Source organism: Rattus norvegicus, chromosome 9 (genome assembly GCF_021556685.1).
Source record: "Rattus norvegicus strain SHRSP/BbbUtx chromosome 9, alternate assembly SHRSP_T2T, whole genome shotgun sequence".
Lineage (NCBI taxonomy): Eukaryota > Metazoa > Chordata > Mammalia > Rodentia > Muridae > Rattus > Rattus norvegicus.
Window position 1 is genome coordinate 76,780,156 of NC_141542.1, and position 18,366 is coordinate 76,798,521.

The 18,366-nt window shown below is 36.6% G+C and overlaps 1 protein-coding gene across 7 annotated transcripts in view; it reads left to right on the top strand.

Annotated features, from left to right (window-relative positions):
* The window catches only part of Nbeal1 (neurobeachin-like 1), a 164,708-nt gene that overhangs the window by 37,360 nt on the left and 108,982 nt on the right, over positions 1 to 18,366 (top strand). For 4 of the 7 annotated variants that reach the window (XR_015629593.1, XM_087569002.1, XM_087569000.1 and 1 more), the window contains exons 9-12: positions 5,012 to 5,318; positions 7,285 to 7,391; positions 15,644 to 15,730; positions 17,849 to 17,932. Coding sequence is in view for 6 of the 7 variants with exons in the window: in XM_087569002.1 (XP_087425128.1) it covers positions 5,012 to 5,318; positions 7,285 to 7,391; positions 15,644 to 15,730; positions 17,849 to 17,932 (585 nt within the window). In the remaining variant the exon portion in view is untranslated. The remainder of the gene's footprint in view (positions 1 to 5,011; positions 5,319 to 7,284; positions 7,392 to 15,643; positions 15,731 to 17,848; positions 17,933 to 18,366) is intronic. The other 3 variants (XM_087569005.1, XM_087569003.1, XM_087569004.1) reach the window with 1 other exon arrangement.

Here is an 18,366-nt window from a genome sequence, read left to right on the forward strand (position 1 = left end):
CAATGCCTCATATAACTTTTAAATTTATATTTTGTTCAAAACTAAACTTCTTAAAATCTTCGTTAAATCCTATGTTACATTAACACTGACAATATTACTGGATGAATAGATTAGACAATTTGGTAATTTAAGTTCTTATTTCTCTTGGATTTTAGTTACCAGTTATTATTTTAAAGTATAGAGGAAATCAGCCTTATAGGCACAAAGAAATAAAATTGTAGCCAGTTTGATTTTCAGAGTCATGAATTTAGTCACTCTGCTGCCTATTTGCAATTACTAAATATATTTATACAGCTATTTATGCCTGTTCCAACAAACTCAACTAATTTCATTTTTTAAAAAATTGAATTTCAAGTTTTTCTGTGCTTGGTGTCTTAAAAATTGTGTCTCTGGTAAGCTGAGTACTGACTAGTTGCCAACATTGTGAATGTTCTTAAACCATGCAGTTTAAACGAGAGAGGCACACGTTGTGTGCATACCCCTTTTAGAGTTTGGTAAAGTCCCTTATTAGAATTTCTTAAATGTCTAAAGTAAAACACATATCATAAATATGTGTCTGTCTCCCTGTTTTGAAATTTGCTGAAATGGTAAGAAAACAAGTTTATGATATAGTAATGTGTGTGTGTGTGTGTGAGTGTGTGTGTGTGTGTGTGTGTGTGTGTGTGCGTGTGTGCGCAGTTTGTTTTGTTTTGAAACAGGGTTACTACTGACTGTCCTGGTTCTTGATTTGTAGACCAGACTGACCTCAAACTCAGTGAGATCTACCTGCCTCTGCCTTCTGAACGCTGGGATTAAAGGGGTGTGCCACCGCACCTGGCACTTAATTGTGTTTTTGTGTGGTCCTGAGATTGAATTTATGGCCTCATACATGATATAGGCAAAATACTCATGCTGTTAAGCTATACTCTAGCCCCACTATGGCTTTTTATAATGTGTAAAACGATGGGATACAGCAGTGAGTAAGGCATGTGCTACAAAACTGTAGTCAAATCTGTGCAGGAAGCTGACAGGAGGGTTCCTTGAGCCTAGGAGTTTGAAAGAACAACATACATGACCTAGGAAGAGCCAGCATTTGATAGGCTGTGCAGGATCTTGTTATGTCATAATAGTTATAATAATAGGAAAGTATATAGAATTTTTATTGGTAACAGAATCACAAGTATTGCTTACATTGCTGTGTTTTGTTGTTTGCATTTAAATTTGAACGAAATACTAAATTTCAAATAAAGACTACTGGAAATAAAGACATATGTTTTTATTCACGTTTATAGATTATTTGAATTCCTGCCTTTCCCCCTTACTTTCTCTTTTCTTTTTTCAACTTTTGTTGTTATTGTTCTTTTGAGACAGAGTTTTTCTGTGTAGTACCCCTGACTGTCCTGGTACTGACTTTGTAGACCAGGCTGGCCTGGAACTCACAGAGGTCTACCTGCCTCTACATCTCAATTGCTGGGTTTAAAGGTGTGTGCCACTGTCTTAGTTAGGGTTTCACTGCTGTGAACAGAAACCATGACCAAGCAAATTCTTGTAAGGACAACATTTAATTGAGGAGAGCTTACTGGTTCAGAGGTTCAGTCCATTATCACCAAGGCAGGAGCATGGTAGCATCCATGCAGACTTGGGGCTGGAGGAGCTGAGAGTTCCACCTCTTGTTTCAGTTAGCAAAGACTGGCTTCCAGGAAGCTAGGACAAGGGTCTTAAAACCCACAACCACAGTGACACACTTAGTCTCCAATAAGGCCATAACTCCCAGCAGTGCCACTCCTTGGACCAAGCATATACTAACCATCACAGGCACCATGCCTGGATTCTCATTCTTTTCTTTCTCTGTCTTCCTGTTTTGAAATAGTAGTCTTTTATTTCACATGGAACATTCTTGTGCATATAGCAAATTATATGTTTAAATTATAATTTTATTTCAAAATCTGGAATTCAATATTTTTGAAACACTTCAATTTCATTTAAATATAAAATTTCATTGATACTGTGCATTTTACCTGATTACTTTGGGTATTTAGAACTGATTTTGTCCATGTTCAGTAAGGCATCTTGGAGTTGATAATTTAGATATTTCTGCATTTGATAGCTCTCACACAGCTTCTTTTTTATGCCAGTAAGAACTTTTAGTTGCATAGCAACAGTAAGTTGTTCTTTGTCTTCCAGCAGGTGATGAGAAGTCCTTATGATCAACCAGGAAGCCCAAGTAGGGACACTAGATACTGGGCTACAGTTTATTTTGTTTGGATACTTGAAAGTTACTGTTTTATTCTCAAGTAAATGCATAAACTGATTATTTATATATATTCCTTCTTTTTTTCCCCCTAAGATTGTATTTTTGAGATAGGATTTAACTCTGTAATCCATGCTGGCCTTGAACATAGGATCCTCCTGCCTCTTGTGAAGGTTAAGATTGTAGGCATGTTCTTTTGTGCCTGATTCCTTTTAATTAGTGTATCTAATGTATATTCATGTATCTAGGTATATTCAAGTGTGATTTCTAGTGTCTAAATTCAGTCCAAGATTGGCTTTCCTATTGTTGAAATTCCCTCTCCATCTTTACTGTTTTTATTTGTATCTATATCATACTATTCATTTAATGGTCCTCGCATCCCGTTCATTATTCATACCTATCACTTTTAGATAGTTGCTAAAATTTCCTTCTCTGATTTATTTATCCTGTCTGTCCCTTTTAGAATCCAGTGTCTCTATTTGGTTTTGTGAACTTCTCTTGATCCTGATAGAAGGTAGCAGTCTTCCTAAGATGAACAGTTGTCTTTATTTTACTTTCTGATGTTTTGTTTTGTTTTGTTTGTTTCTTTGTATAGCCTTAGCTATTCTAGAACTAGTTTTGTAGACTAGTCTAGCTTCAAAAGCACAGAGGTCTGCCTGCTTCCACTTCTCAAAGTGCTGTGATTAAAGGCATGTGTCGCCACCAGCAGACCTTCTACTTTATGTCTGCCTCATCGTTTTGCTGTATTAGCTGATTTTCTTCTTTTGGATTATTACCTCACATTTTTCATAATTCTTCACCATTTTGTATAGGAATTGACAGATAGATGTGAAAAAATAAGAGTAGTATTGTCATTGACTGATGGAGAGCCTATTTGGGTCTCTTTTACCTTTGAGCACCTAGAGACATAATTCTTGTTAGAACTGAATATACTTCTGTAATGAATACTTACTATGAAAGTAAAAGATACCAGAGACTCAATTTATTGTTTTATGTACAAAAACTACTCAAAACATTTGTGATCAGTAAATCAGCTAGACTTACTGAAGTCAGAAGGCTGCTTGATAGGTTTCAGGTCAGGATGAGGCAATCCTAGTTGACTTGCTAGTCAACGTGGTGACGTAAGAATGATCCTATCATAAAGAAAAAATCTAATGACTGCTCTTCCCAAAGCACTGGGCTAGAATTTTCCATTCACAGTTTGGCCTTTTAGATCTGTGACTGCACATAAGAGAACCTTTCATGTTTTGTTAAGAGTATGGACACTGGGGTTGATCTAGGTTTGAATCTTGTGTCCATCCCACAGAGGTCGAGCTCAGAAAAATTATTTGTCTTTTGATTTACTTGTTTATAATATGGAAACAGTAACATTTACAGAATAGTTACCAGGACTAAAGGACACATAATCAAGGTAAAACAATGAACAAAGTGACCTATACTTATAAAAATGAAGGGAGTTAGAATTGTATCCAATTTTTGATTTGCTTATAATAATGAAATTATCCAAGCTTAATTTAATTGCTTTGGAAAAACCCTGCAGTTGTGGAGTTGTAGGTGAGACTGTACGTGTAGCACGCGGCAGCCCTGAGTTCAGTTCCTTGAGCTTGAGTGGGAAGAAAGAAAGTAACCAGGCAGTAAACAGCTTGGAGGTAGCATGGTGGATCTAGGCTCTGCAGGTCCTATCGATTCCTTCTGAGTGTCAGTTTGTTAGTAGCTGCTAGAGTTTTGATCATAATGCTGTCATTTGGAACACAAAACTGGGGTCATGAAGGAGATACTGAGAAACTGGCTTGGAACTCAGTTGTAGATCCGACCAGCCTTGAAACCACAGAGATTTGTGTGCCTCAGCTGGGATTAGAGATGTGTACCACTGCATCTGCTCAGTCCTGTGTCTCCTTTACCAAACCCAGGCATTGTGACTGCAAAAGGGCAGACATGTCTAGATGATAAAATTCACTTCCTAGGCCTTCTTATCAGCAGGTTTAGTAGGTAGTATGATCTTTATTCTTGGTAGCCATGTAGCCAGGAGAACATCAGTATTCGAGTCAAGATTTTAAGGGGAGATTGAATACTGAGTGTGACATCAGTAATTTTCTTCCATAATATTATTTATTGCTTATTATTGGTAATAATGAGACTAAGTTACCCACAGACTATTGAACAATTATTTTTTATTAATTACATTTTGTTTTTCTCCTGCATTACTGTACACCGAACCTAGGGCTTCACATGTGTTAGACATTGCACTGTATACACCCGTTCCCAACCCTTTTTTTTTTTCCACAATTGAATTTTGAGACAGGGTCTCGCTAAATTGGCTTATACTAGCCTTGAACTCACTTTGTAGCCCACAAAAGATTCGAACTTATTGGTCCACTTGCTTTAACCTTCTAAAATAGCAGGTACTATCAGGCCTGGCCTCATTATATTTCAACAGCAACCACTTGCTCAATATAAGGAGTTTCAGAAATGTTCGTAGAATCAGTCAGTCATTCTCATTTTTTTTAAAACAATATCCTTTTCATGATCTTCATCCTCTGTTTTTTTGAACAGAATTTTCTTAACATGGTTACTTTTAGTTTCAAAGGATGGAAAGCAAATTTCAGATTAGTAGAGAGCAAAGTAAGACTTAGCTATGGGTAATATTTGCATATCTGCTATCATTTAATAACTATGTTAATTTATTTAAAAGAAGTTATGCATAGGCGTACTCACTTTCTTGTAAATATATAAAGCCTCCTTTAGGCTTAATTTTATCTTTTATTGTTTTTAATGTTTCAGAAGAATGCTTTGCAAGCTATTTCTCCAGCGACCATGGAAGTTCTTATGCGAGTTTTGTCTGATTGTGATTCATGGGAAGAAGGAGATCCTGAGGAAGTGGGTAGAAAGAGAGAGCTGACTCTGAAATGCCTCACACAAGTGGTGCATATCCTTCTTACTAGCAGCTCTGACCAGCGTCAGGTGGAAACCAGTACCATTTTGGAGAACTATTTTAAGTTGCTCAATTCTGATCACTCAGCTTTACCTAAGCAGGGGAGGTCCAGGCGGTGGGAAAGCCAGTTCATAGCTCTGCAGATTAAGATGCTCAGTAAGTACTCAGTGAAGTGTTTCCTCAGTTTATTTTTGATTTCTTAGTCTCAGTTTCTTTTGAAATATTAACTGTTTATTTCAGGTAATGAATATTTTGATTTTTGACTTCCAAATAATTAGTGTGAAATTGATTTGTTTACATTTTTACTTTATCAAGCAAAAACTTGTTTATATTCTTTTTTGAAAGTCTAATCCATTAAGGTGTCTATGATAAAAGAAAATCAGTTATGGCTAAAATTGTCAGGAAGTATAAGTTCTAGAAGGTACTATTTGTAGTCTTTACTGTGATGTTAATTAGGTAAATGCCTCTAATGTTTCTGTTTTTTAGGACAGATTGTCTAGTAGTCACAGAGGTCTCTTCTGACTTTCTTCTTTTTGTATCTGTGCAAGAATATCTGGTTTCTATGCTTTACTAACTCTCTAGCCAGTTTATATGATTTCTTTTTTTTTTCCTTCAAAATGACTGAATTTGTTTTGAATTCAGTGTATTAGTGTAGTAAATACTTTCCATCAATTGTTTTAATCATCAATAGATTACATACACTCCTTATTTCCTTCTAACAGATGAATGTATAGAAATTAGATGCGCAGTAATTTTCTCAAAGTCTCTCAGCTCCTAGTGAGCAGAACTGGCAGGGAAAGGCAAAACCTCCCGACTACAGGCCCATCCTCTGATTCACCAGCTTTGTGATCCTGAAGAGAATAAGTCATGCCAAAAATGAGTGATATCGCAAGTGCATCCTAGACTCTAGAATCCAGATTAAACATAATCAGTTGGTTATTACTTATTTTTATTGTTTATGTAAATCCTTTTTATAGTTCTATTGTAGGCATGAGTGGAAGTGACAATAACTACAGTTAAAATGCACAACCTAATACAAAAAGAATGATGTTTCCCTTTCCCTTTGTAATCTATGTTGTGTAAATAGAGCAATGAATAAGGCACAGAACCACAGTGTGCCATGTCCATGAGATAGCTCGTGGCTCCCACACACTGCATTGGAAAGGTTCATTGATGGAAACCATGACCTCAGTTCAGTATGCTGTGCACTGTGATCAGTACTCTATACGACTCTTGTTGTATCGCCTATGTTAGGTTGTTAAAGAACTGTACTTACTGCAGTGTATGTCGTCGTTACACTACACTAGGAAACTCAGATAAAACATTGATTTCGTTTTGTTTTTTTGTTTTTTTGTTTGTTTGAGATGGTTTTTCTGTGTAACCTTGGCTGCCCTGGAACTCTCTCTGAAGACCAGGCTGGCCTCACCTCTCGAATGGTGGGACTAAAGGTGTACACCACCACCCAGCCAGGAGTAAACGTTTTTATATCTCTCCACCTAGACATAAGAAACAGTAATGAATTATTATATAAATTCATATGTACTATATTAATTTGGAAATGTGCATAAAATATTATTGAAATGGTACATTACAATATTGTTATATAGAAAATTAAGAATCATTTTGCTATAATGTCATTTTCTTTAGTTATTGTAAGTTTAAAAATCAGTTTGATTCTGTTAGATAGAATTCTTTTTTATTGGGAACTATGGTATTTTCCATGCCAGATGTCCTTTGATTTCTTGATTGGGTTATCACTGCAATAGGAAATGAGAGATAAATGTTATCATTGCTGTTATGGGCCATGTACTCACTTCATAGTGTTTAAACATGACTACTAAATATTATAACCAGATACTGCTTATAATTGCAAATCAGACACAGAACTTAGCCTTTCAGAACACTTTAGCAAGTTGCTGAAAAGTATTTTCCAGTCATATGTACATCTTAAATTAGCTGGAATTATAAAGAAGTTGAAAATAATAATTTTTCTTAGTTTCAAAATTTGATTTCTGTTCGTCTGTATTCTGTTCTGTCAACTTAAAAGTCTAAAATGATAGCAGTAGATGTTTGATCACAAGGTTTTACCTTTACATGAGTGACTTTGTTTTTATTTTTATAGACACCATCACAGCCATGTTAGATTGCGCAGACAGGCCTGTCCTTCAGGCCGTTTTTCTCAACAGCAATTGCTTTGAACATCTCATACGACTTCTACAGAACTGCAAGGTACTTTATTATTATTATTTTTGCTCATGAAAGTTTGTTTGTTTGCCTATTTAGTTATTTGTACCACAGCATGAATGTTGAGGATCAGAAGGTAACTTGTGGGAATTGATTCTACTCTTCTAGCATGTGGGTTTAGGGATTAGACTTGGGTTGGCAGACTGGACAAGTACCTTATCTCCCTGAGCCATCTTGAGGCATTGTTTATAATTTTTAACAATGTTTCTTTGGGGGGGTCATAGTGGCACATGCCTTTGATCCTGGCACTGGACAAGCAAAGACAGGTGGAGCTCTGTGAGTTTGAGTCCAGCCTCATCTATGGAGTGAGTTCCAGGACAGTCAGAGGTCAGAGCCATTTAGTGGAATCTCGTTTCACAGAAAAAATAAATAAATAAATAAAGGCTTATTTTGATTCAGATTTGACCACATTATTACAGACATTTTTATTGTTAATTTGTGTTTTCATTTCATTACATAATCAAGTTTTATCTTTAAACAATTAAACTGATTTAATTATCATTATAAAATTAGAACATATTAGTATGTATTTATACATACCCTATACCAGAGATCAGAAAAATGAGACACAAAGATTTATACTTTGTCCAAGATCTCTTGATCCAGTGAGAGACAGATGTAGGACTCTGGCCAAAGCTGTCCTCTCTCAGGGTGGGCACTTATCACTGGGCACTCTGCCTCATGCTCTCATTTTGCTCAGCCCAGGCTAGGCAGAGTGCATTCAGTAGTTGTATACCCTGGTCTAGGAACTAGCAGATATCTAAATCCTCCATCTCAGAAGAGCCCCTTAAAGAAAGAACTATGCACTGTCTACATGGGGATAGGCCTTGTCTTGATTGAAACTAGAATTATATGGTTTATGGTTATCTAAAAGTATTAAAATTCATGTGAACTTTTTTTATATGATGACATTTCAGCTTAGGAAGTACTATGTTTCCGTTGGGCACTGATTCACATACTTGAGGCCACTTAAAGTCATAATTTGCTTCTGGTTTCTTGACTGTTTGTCTAGAGCATACAAATACAGTGCAGTTCCATATGCCATTTGACAAGCACTTCCATTCACTGAGTCATCTTCTCAGCTCAATATTTTCTATCAGGTAACTCTTTGAAGTTTTTTGTAAATGGAATTCTATTTCTTGTAGAACTCATAGTCACAGGGTATAAACTAGACTTGTATGTCTTTAAAATTAGGAGACTTTGTATTAAACAACTTTCAAGTAATTAGAAAATCCAGAAAACGAATCAGAACACTGTTAAGGCTCTCAGTACATATTGCCGGTTAGCTTTTTCACTGTTGTTTCTGTTCTCCAGTTACACTTGCCACAGCAGTGTGAGAGAGTACACAACAGTTATGTTTCTGTGCTTTATATTGTATGCTCATGGGGGTCCATGCCATGTTCAGCCACCAAACCCAGGCACTTGCTGAAGCTGGGAAGTGCTTGCTGACAGGAACCTGATATGGACTCCTGAAAGGCTCTGTCAGGGCCTTAGGGATCCAGATGTGGATACTTACAGTCAAATATCAGAAGGGAACCCCAATGGAGGAATTGAGGGAAGGACTGAAGGAGCTGAAGGGGTTTGCAACCCTGTGGGAGGAACAACAATATCAACCAACCAGACCTCCAGAGCTCCCAGAGACTAAACCACCAATCAGTGAATACACATGGAAGGACCCATGACTCCAGCTGTATATGTGGTAGAGGATGTCCTTGTCTGGCATCAATGAGAGGGGAAGCCTGGATCCTGAAAAATCTTGATGCCTCAGCATAGAGGATGATAGTGGTAGGACGGGGAAGCACCGTCGTGGAGGCAGGGTGATGGGGTGTGGAATGGGGATTTTTTTGGGTGGGGGAACTGGGAGGGGTTTAAATGTTTAAACATCTATTTCTTGTTTGTATGGGGCAAACTGTGGCACACATGAAGGAGGTCAGGATAACTGTGGGAATTTGTTCTCTCCTATCATGTGGGTTTAACATTTGAAATGTAAATAAACAAAATGACCAATTAAAATTAAATTAAATTAAATTTTTTTTGGGGGTTCTTTTTTTCGGAGCTGGGGACCGAACCCAGGGCCTTGCACTTCCTAGGCAAGCGCTCTACCACTGAGCTAAATCCCCAACTTCCTAAATTAAATTTTAAAAAGATGTTGCTAAAAAGGTTTTAGAGAGGTTAGAAATGAAACTACTCCATAGATCTGTATGTCTTTCAGTTAATTCTTGTACTTTCTAGTTGAAAACACTTGGTTGATTCTGATATTATTCCTCAGTAAGGATTCTTGGTTTTTTGAGTGTTAAAGGGCATATCTTTGAAAGTTTCTATGTGACGTCATTGCTTACTTTATAGTAATATCGTTAAATAGGGCACACAGTACAATTAATATATTGATGACGTATATCATAAGAGTTTCAAAAGTTATCAAACTCCTGACTTCTGGTTAGTTAGCATGCCTCTCTTGTCTTACAAATATTATTTATGTGGAAAATATTCTAGAGAGATGAAAAATATACAGCGGAAGTATTTATAAAACACTTTGATCATTGTAAAACAATATTGCTTTGTCACTTAGGAAGACAGTGTCAGTAACATAGTTATCTCAGGTGTATTAAGAGAATCCATATTTAGCCAAGTGGTGGTGGCACAGCTTTTAAACCCAGTACTTTGGAAGCAGAGGCAGGTGGATTTCTGTGAGTTTTAGGTCAGCCTGGTCTACAAAGCAAGTTCCAGTCCAGGTAGAGCTATACAAAGAAACCCTGTTTTGAAAAAACAGAAAATAAAAAACAAAACAGATTTCACATATCAAGGAATCTTTATGGTATTTCCCACACCCCTTGAAATTTGTCAAGATGGGGATGTTCAAACTCAGGTTGTCAGGCCTAGCAGCAAGCACCTCACTGAACTATCTTCCCATCTTCCAACTCCCAGAGGCTGCTGATAAATAGTCATCAAGCAAGGCTAGGAAGGTGGCTCAGTTCAGAAAGTGCTTGCAGGGAGCTACAGGGCCTGGGTTTCACTCCTCAGAACCACATAAAAAACCCAGGCACAACCCAAAACACCTGTACGAGGTACTGCTAGGGCTCACCTGTCAGCCTGTCTCGTATCTTCTTAAAAATATAATTTTTTTTCTCACAGCTAACCAGGGTTGAGACCTAACAGTTACATCTTACAGAATGGTACATTCTAAAAATAGATCTTTAGGATGAACGTCATCAAGTATACTTATTCAATCTAAGGTAGATACAACTCACCATGTGATAGAGTCTTTGAGAACCACTGTCACATAGTGATTTCTCATTTACCAAAATATGCTCATACAGTACATGTATGTATCTGCTGTATTGTGTGAGGTTTCATAATTACAGCTCTCGAGTCTGTTTTTGATGCAGGTCTCTATGGCCTCAAACTCACTGTGGGACTAGGCTGCCCTTGAACTTCAGGTACTCCTCCTGCCTCAGCAGCTAGTACTAGCTTTTAAAAAGTTAATAATCTCCTGTTACTCCCTGCATTTTCCTTTGGTACTAAACATACCAAAGAAGAACTGTGTTTCAGGAGGAAAAGTCAGTTCTTGGGGTCTGAGCCTTTCCTTTCAGGACTTTTCTCCATTTGGAACATTTTTTGTGTCTGAATCATCACAGGTCATGTGGTATTCCAGCCACCGTCTTTCAGCTCATATTATTTTTATAAGTTAATTGGGTTCATGAGTTATTTATACCCACAATGTATGTTTTGATCATGCTCTTCCATTTTTCGGTGTTTGCCACTGATACTCCTATCATTCCTAATTTCCAGCAATTCTTTGTCTGCTTAAATTAAATCAATCTTTGTTTCTTTGTTTTCGTATGTGGACGAGAACATGTGACACCTGTCTTTATCTGGTGTATTTTGTTTCATTCATTTGGTTGCAAATGACAGAAACTAATATTTTTTCATGGTTAACATTAATACCACAGTATGTGGTGTGCCATATTTTCCTTGTCTGCTCAGTGGTTGACAGAACACTGGTTCTCTCTCCTAGCTGTAGTACGTATTTCAGCAGTATAAACAATCATGCAAATATCTTTTGTTTACTGACATTATTTCCTTAGCTATACGCAGAGAAGTCAGAGAACAAGACTATACCATAGTTCTATGCTTACTTTTTTGAGAAATGTTCCTATTGTTTACATTTTGTCTGTGTTAATGTACCTTCTTACTGGCAGCATATAAGGGTTTCATCTTCATATCATCTCCAACATTAAAAGAAGTTAACCATTGAGGCAGTAATTAAGTATTTAAAACATTAAAATGAAGTCTTTACAATAAATTTCCAAATTTACTCATTGCACATGTGAAGAAATGATGTCCTGAGGTGTTAAATTACTAGGTCAGGCTCAATACTAATAATTGTTGGAACTAGAATCTTTTTTACTCACATTTTTTTGGCCCTAAGTTCACTGTAATAGGTAGTTACTGTAAATTTGTTTTTCATATTCAGGGTTACTGGTTTTAACTAGTATTAAATATTTAATGTGCATTAAATATAAGGCATTATAGTTTTCATCAATATAAGCATTTTATGAACATTGTTATCATTTCTGAATATATGAAAATAATTGGGAGTCTTGTGAAAATTTAGGTTCCCCCAGTGTATTTTATGATATACATATTGCTTTCTGTGTAATTTTTTTGTTGCTTTTAATAAACAAGTCATTTAGTTTGTTTGTACAATAGTGCAAAAATCAAGATTTTACTGTTTAAATATTCATACTTACTGGAAACAACTTCAAGTAAAGCTATCGAGTAGCAAAAGTAATTTATGAATCAGATGGAAAATTTTAAACTGTTAGTAGTTTTTTTGAAAGAGTAGTTATTGTGTGCACATGTGTACATGCATCTGTGTGTACTTATGTGAGTGTCTGTGTGTCTGCATGATATAAATATGTGTATATGCTAAAATGTACATCTGAAAATCAGAGGATACCTGGGGATGAAACTTAGGTTGTTGGACTTGTGTAGAAAGTACTTTTATACACTGAACTATCTTGTTGGCCTTACCATTGGTGGTTTCTCTGCCATCTCTGTGAACAGTATTCACAAATATCATATGTGTTTGTTTCTCTAGAATTTATGTAAAGACTTCTATGCTTGTTAACTTAAGTTTCATTATAATACAAAACTCTTTTATATATAAAATACACATTGCATGACATTAGATGTATGTCACTAGATGTGATGAATGGTGCACATTTTATTCTTTGAGGTTTTTTTTACAATGTATTTAGATTATTGAACAGTACAACTGGTCATTAGTGCTAGCAAAATTTAAAATCCATCATTGGCTTTAAGAAGGCTGAAATCTTGTGTTTTCTGACTCTTAAACTTTTAGACTTACACTTTCTGTTTTAAGAGCAACAACTTTAGATTGTTTGTTTGTTTGTTTTTTGTTTCTCTGTGTAACCCTGGCCATCCTAGAGCTTGCCTTGCAGAACAAGCTGACCTCGAACTCACAGAGATCCTCCTGCCTCTGCCTCTGGAGTGCTGGGATTAAAGTCATGTGCTACCCCCCAGCCCAGCTGACAATACTCTTTATGTAGATTGGTGTGCTAGCTTCTGTTTTGTGGGATTAGGGATCAGTCTTGGATCTTTGCCTGTATAAGATTGTATTTTATTAATGAGTTATGTTTCCAGTTCTGGAGACTAATTAATTTTTCATTTTCATCTGAGCATCCCAATAATAATTGCACACCAATAATATAGGATATTAATAGCATTTGTACTTTTCCTTTATAGTATTGTAGGAAGGGTAGATATCATAAGACTGAAAACCAAAAGGGTAGGATGGGAAAAAAGAGATGTAACTAACTGATATCCAGAGTTAATTATGTCATTTCAGGCAATGAAATCCCTTAGCACTATTTTTATTTTCTGTTTTCTTTTTGTATAGTTGGTGTAATTTTAGATGTTTTGGGATTTTGTAAAAGAATACTTATGTACATTTCATTCATTATGTGAATACTGAGGTGTTGTTTGCTCTTTTGAGATAGGATCTCACTATGTAGCTCTGGCTGGCCCTGGAGCTCACCATGTAGACCAGACAAGCGCTGAATCCTAGAGATGCCTGCTTTTGCCATCACACTGGGCACTGTCTGTCTGTCTGTCTGTCTGAGACAAGGTCTTATCTATCTCAGACTGGCCTCAGAATTGGAGGATAGGATAATAGGGATAATATTTTATTTTGATACCTCCTGAGTCCTGGGATTCCCAGTGTTCATAAGCATGTCTGGTTTATATAGGACTAGGGCTCTAACTAGAGCTTTGCTCATGGTAGGCTAGCACAGCACAGCTGAGCCACATCCCAACCCTGTATTTCTTTTTAAAAATGTACATTACAGTTAATAACACACTTTTTTGTGTGTATATGATATTATTAGTATTTCCTAAAATCTGGCAAATATAATTAACAGACTGTTTTGTGAGAACTTTTTTTCCTTCTCCCCATTGCTTGCTAGTAATAAACATCATGAGCTTGTGTACATTCAAACTAATAGAAGAAAAAGAGGGGAAGAGCCTGGAACACATGGGCACTGGGGAAAATTTCCTCAACAGGACACCAATGGCTCATGCTCTAAGATCAAGAATCGACAAATGGGACCTCATAAAATTACAAAGCTTCTGTAAGGCAAAGGGCACTGTCATTAGGACAAAACAGCAACCAACAGATTGGGAAGAAATCTTTACCAATCCTACATCCAATAGAGGGCCAATATCTAATACATAAAAAGAACTCAAGAAGGTAGACTCTAGAGAGCCAAGTATCCCTATTAAAAATGGGATACAGAGCTAAACAAAGAATTCTCAGCTGAGAAATATCGAATGGCTGAGAAGCACCTAAAGAAATGTTCAGCATCCTTAGTCATCAGGGAAATGCAAATCAAAACAACCCTGAGATCCCACCTCACGTCAGCCAGAATGGCTAAGATCAAAAACTCGGGGCTGGAGAGATGGCTCAGTGGTTAAGAGAACTGACTGCTCTTCCAGAGGTCCTGAGTTCAATTCCCAGCAACCACATGGTGGCTCATAGCCATCTGTAATGGGATCCAATGCCCTCTTCTGGTGTGTCTGAGGACAGCTACAGTAAACTCATACATGATAAATAAATAAATCTTTAAAAAAAAAAAACAACTCAGATGACAACAGATGCTGGTAAAGTTTCTTATTAGAATGGTTTAGATTCTTTATAAATCTTACCCTTCACTTCACTTTCATTTGAAGTTTCTTTCTCTTCATTGATTTGACAGAATCAATGGGGATACTGAGTTAATGCACAAACTAAAGTACCTAATGGCTTTACTTCATGTAAAGAGAGTAATTATGAGTCAGTTGTACTACTCAGTGGGTTAAGGCATTTGGCACTCAAGCCCAGTGAGTGGAGTTTACCCATGTAAAGGTGAGCGGAGAGAACTTACTCCACAAGTTGTCCTTTACCCTCCATGTGTGCAGTGTGGCATATGCCTCCTGCCCACTTCACACACACATATAAATGCATCCACCAGAGTAAGTCTTTTTTTTTTTTTTTTTCGGAGCTGGGGACCGAACCCAGGGCCTTGCACTTGCTAGGCAAGTGCTCTACCGCTGAGCTAAATCCCCAACCCCAGAGTAAGTCTTTTAAAGAAACTTACAATGTAATCTTCATGAGTGCCAGGGATTTCCCTTTCCTGAGTACAAATAAAATATGAATTAGGTCTGCTGAAGCATATCTTTTAAGAGGATGTGAGATCAGATAAATGTGGGTAGTCGTGCTGCACACCGACTTTTCTTGTCAAGCCACACACCAGTCTCTTTTGAGACTCTGAGAAAAATTGCTGGAAAGAGCCTCTTTTAATGTTAGCGTCACAGGATTTTGCAGTCTTACTTGACTAAATACAATATTTCCTATGGAGTCTTTTATCTATCTTAATAGTAACTGTATTTTTTGAAAGGCATTCTCTGCTGATTCTTCACTAATTTGAGAATATTAATCAGTTGTGAGTTATTGGTTGTTTTATTCTAAGAACTTGATAATAGTTATATAGTATGTATACTCCTATTAAATTGTTATTCAGAAAGCAAATAATTACATATTTCCGGAAGTTATGTACTTCACATCTGGATTCTTGGATTAGTTTTCAAGAGACATGGACATCCAGCTGGACCTCATTCTGCTTTTAGGTAACAATTTAACGTTCTTTCTGCATTGTTCTTGTCTCTGTTTTTAACAGCTGTTTTTAAATGTACACAGTAAGGTGACAGACAAGAATGAGAAAGACCTTGCCAACCAGTTACTGACAGAGATGAGTGAGGACCAGGTACCTCCGAAGCCTGCATTTTGTCTCAGCTGCAGTCCAAAGTCAGTCAGTGGGATAACCATTCCTGTGCTTTTCTTCTTACGTCTCCAAACCCACACACCTCTAAGTGTGTTTAATTTTGAGGACTATTTAAATTAAATCTTAAACCATCATTACAGTTCTGTCCATTTTCATGTGTGCCTTTCCCCTGTGAGAAGATAAAAAGTACAGGAATGGAGCCTGGTGTCCGTGCCGGCCGGCCGCCTGGTGACCACTCTGTCTGAGGGCTTCACTTTCTCAGCACTGGGGTGCACTGGGACATGAGGGCCTGGTTTGTGAAAATGCATAGTCATGTTAATATCTTGATTCTTTGCTTCCTATTGACACAATGATTATAATTAAATGGACAACCTGAATCTTGGAGGAAGGGAAGAAGATGATGAACCCTTTGAATGTTAATTCAGCATACAATTTGATTTGTCGTTGTTCTCCAAATTCAACCTACTTATAAAATTGCCTTTTTTTCCCTCAACATATTTGATGGAAAATTAATATATCTTGATAAAATTATTTTAATGCATAGGTTTCCTGAGTTGTTGAAAAAGAGACTGTTATAATATGTTAATTTCATTTTTGGGTATAAGATAGAGACTTACAGAATTTTTGTTGCTTTAGATTTCTCTTATTTAGACTCCAGGGAATACTTACATTATTTTTTTTATTTTTATATTTTTATAAGAGATTTTGTAGGGGTTGGGGATTTAGCTCAGTGGTAGAGCGCTTGCCTAGCAAGCCCAAGGCCCTGGGTTCGGTCCCCAGCTCCCAAAAAAAAAAAAAAAAAAAAGAAAAGAAAGAGATTTTGTAAACTCAAATGGTAGCTATGATGAAGTCTTTCAGTTTATTCTTGAGCAAAGTCCAGCACAGATCTTATTTATGTGAATTTATATATGCAGAATGTTAATCTATATATGAAAGTCAAGACTTTAGATTAAGTAATATTCCTACAAATGGTAAACCTTAGTAAACAGAAATCTAAATAGCTTCTTCTACTTGCAGACCAAGTCTGTTGGGTGTTAGAATAGAGAACGCTATTTGTGCAGTGGCTGGTGTCAGGTCATAATAATACTGTTTCCAAAGCAGATTTTCAATGCTGGCTTTACAACTTTCTACCATTTTAAATTCAATTTTAAGTATATCTGTGTGTATAAGAGTGCAGTGCCTTCAGAGGCCAGAGAGGCGTTGAATCCATCTCTATAGCCCCAGCTTTCTACAGTCTAAGCTCGATGCTGTGAGGCTCTATTAAGCCATGTATAGCAATTAGGTTGAAATTTTTTTAAATGTGTTATTGGTGGTAGTTATTGTTTTATTTTCTAGGAGGAATCTCCTGAAATTTAATGTATCTCATATTTATGGTTAAGCCCAAATAAAAGTCAGAGTTTTAATTATTTTGTAACACTTTTGGCGTTAAAGACTGTCTTCTCCAAAACTTGCCAGTACTTTTTTTTTTTTCTTTTTTCTTTTTTTCGGAGCTGGGGACTGAACCCAGGGCCTTGCGGTTGCTAGGCAAGCGCTCTACCGCTGAGCTAAATCCCCAACCCCAACTTGCCAGTACTTATAGTTATAGAATTCATTTTCTTTATTTACCTCAATTTTTTTTATAAAAATAGATGCTTCGTTTAAAATATAATGATATATACATACCCTTTCCATTTTAGTACAGAATTTGGAAACTAAGCAAACAAGGTTATTTAGATACACATTAATTACATAACAGTCATTAAGACTAGTAAATTCAAGTATATTTTGAGAGTAAATTAAAGCATAATATAGTTTCTCGTTGCAGACCTCCCTCCCCTCCTCTTGAGATTGTCCATTATTTTTCAAAAGCATGTGTAAGATTTGTTCCCCTCACCCTTAGAACATTTAATGCTGAGCGAGCGTCGCTTCATTCTTCCTGACATGTGGCTCCTCTCTGTGGATTACGTACCTCTTTCTTGCAGATTATGTTTCAATCATCCGTGTGATAGGAAGAGGGATGTAATGCATGTTGTTATTTCTTCAGGTTTTCAGAACAAGAGGTTTCCATGTAAACAAAATTCTAGGTTCATTTGTTAATTTCTTGCTGTTGTCCTCTGTTAGGTATTCCAGGGCCAGTTGGATTGCTTGGCTGTGTCAACCATTCAGGCTTTGACAGCAGTGATGAAGAATTCTCCAGCTGCTAAGGTAAAAAATGGATACTCAAGCTTTAAAGTATACATTTTATCAACTTTTTTTGCTATATAAATCCCAGAATTATATGTGAAAGTATATAGAAACCTAGTGTAACACCTGTAGTTTACAAAATGGAATCCTATAGCTACATGCAGTGGCGTCTTATAATTTGCTGATAATTTAATAAACAAACTCCTTATGGATACTCCAGGATTTTAAAAGGTATCGATGAACTTGTGTGATAGTACACACTTTTCATCTCAGCACTCATATGGCTGCCATCCTGTGAGTTTGCAGCCTTCTGTTCTACATCACTAGTTCCAAGCTAGTCAGGGCTATGCAGTGAGTGTGTCTCAAAAAAAAAAAAAAAAAAAACCAAAACAAAAACAAAAAAACAAAAACAAAAAAAACAACAACAAAAAACCCTGATGACTGAACTGCACACT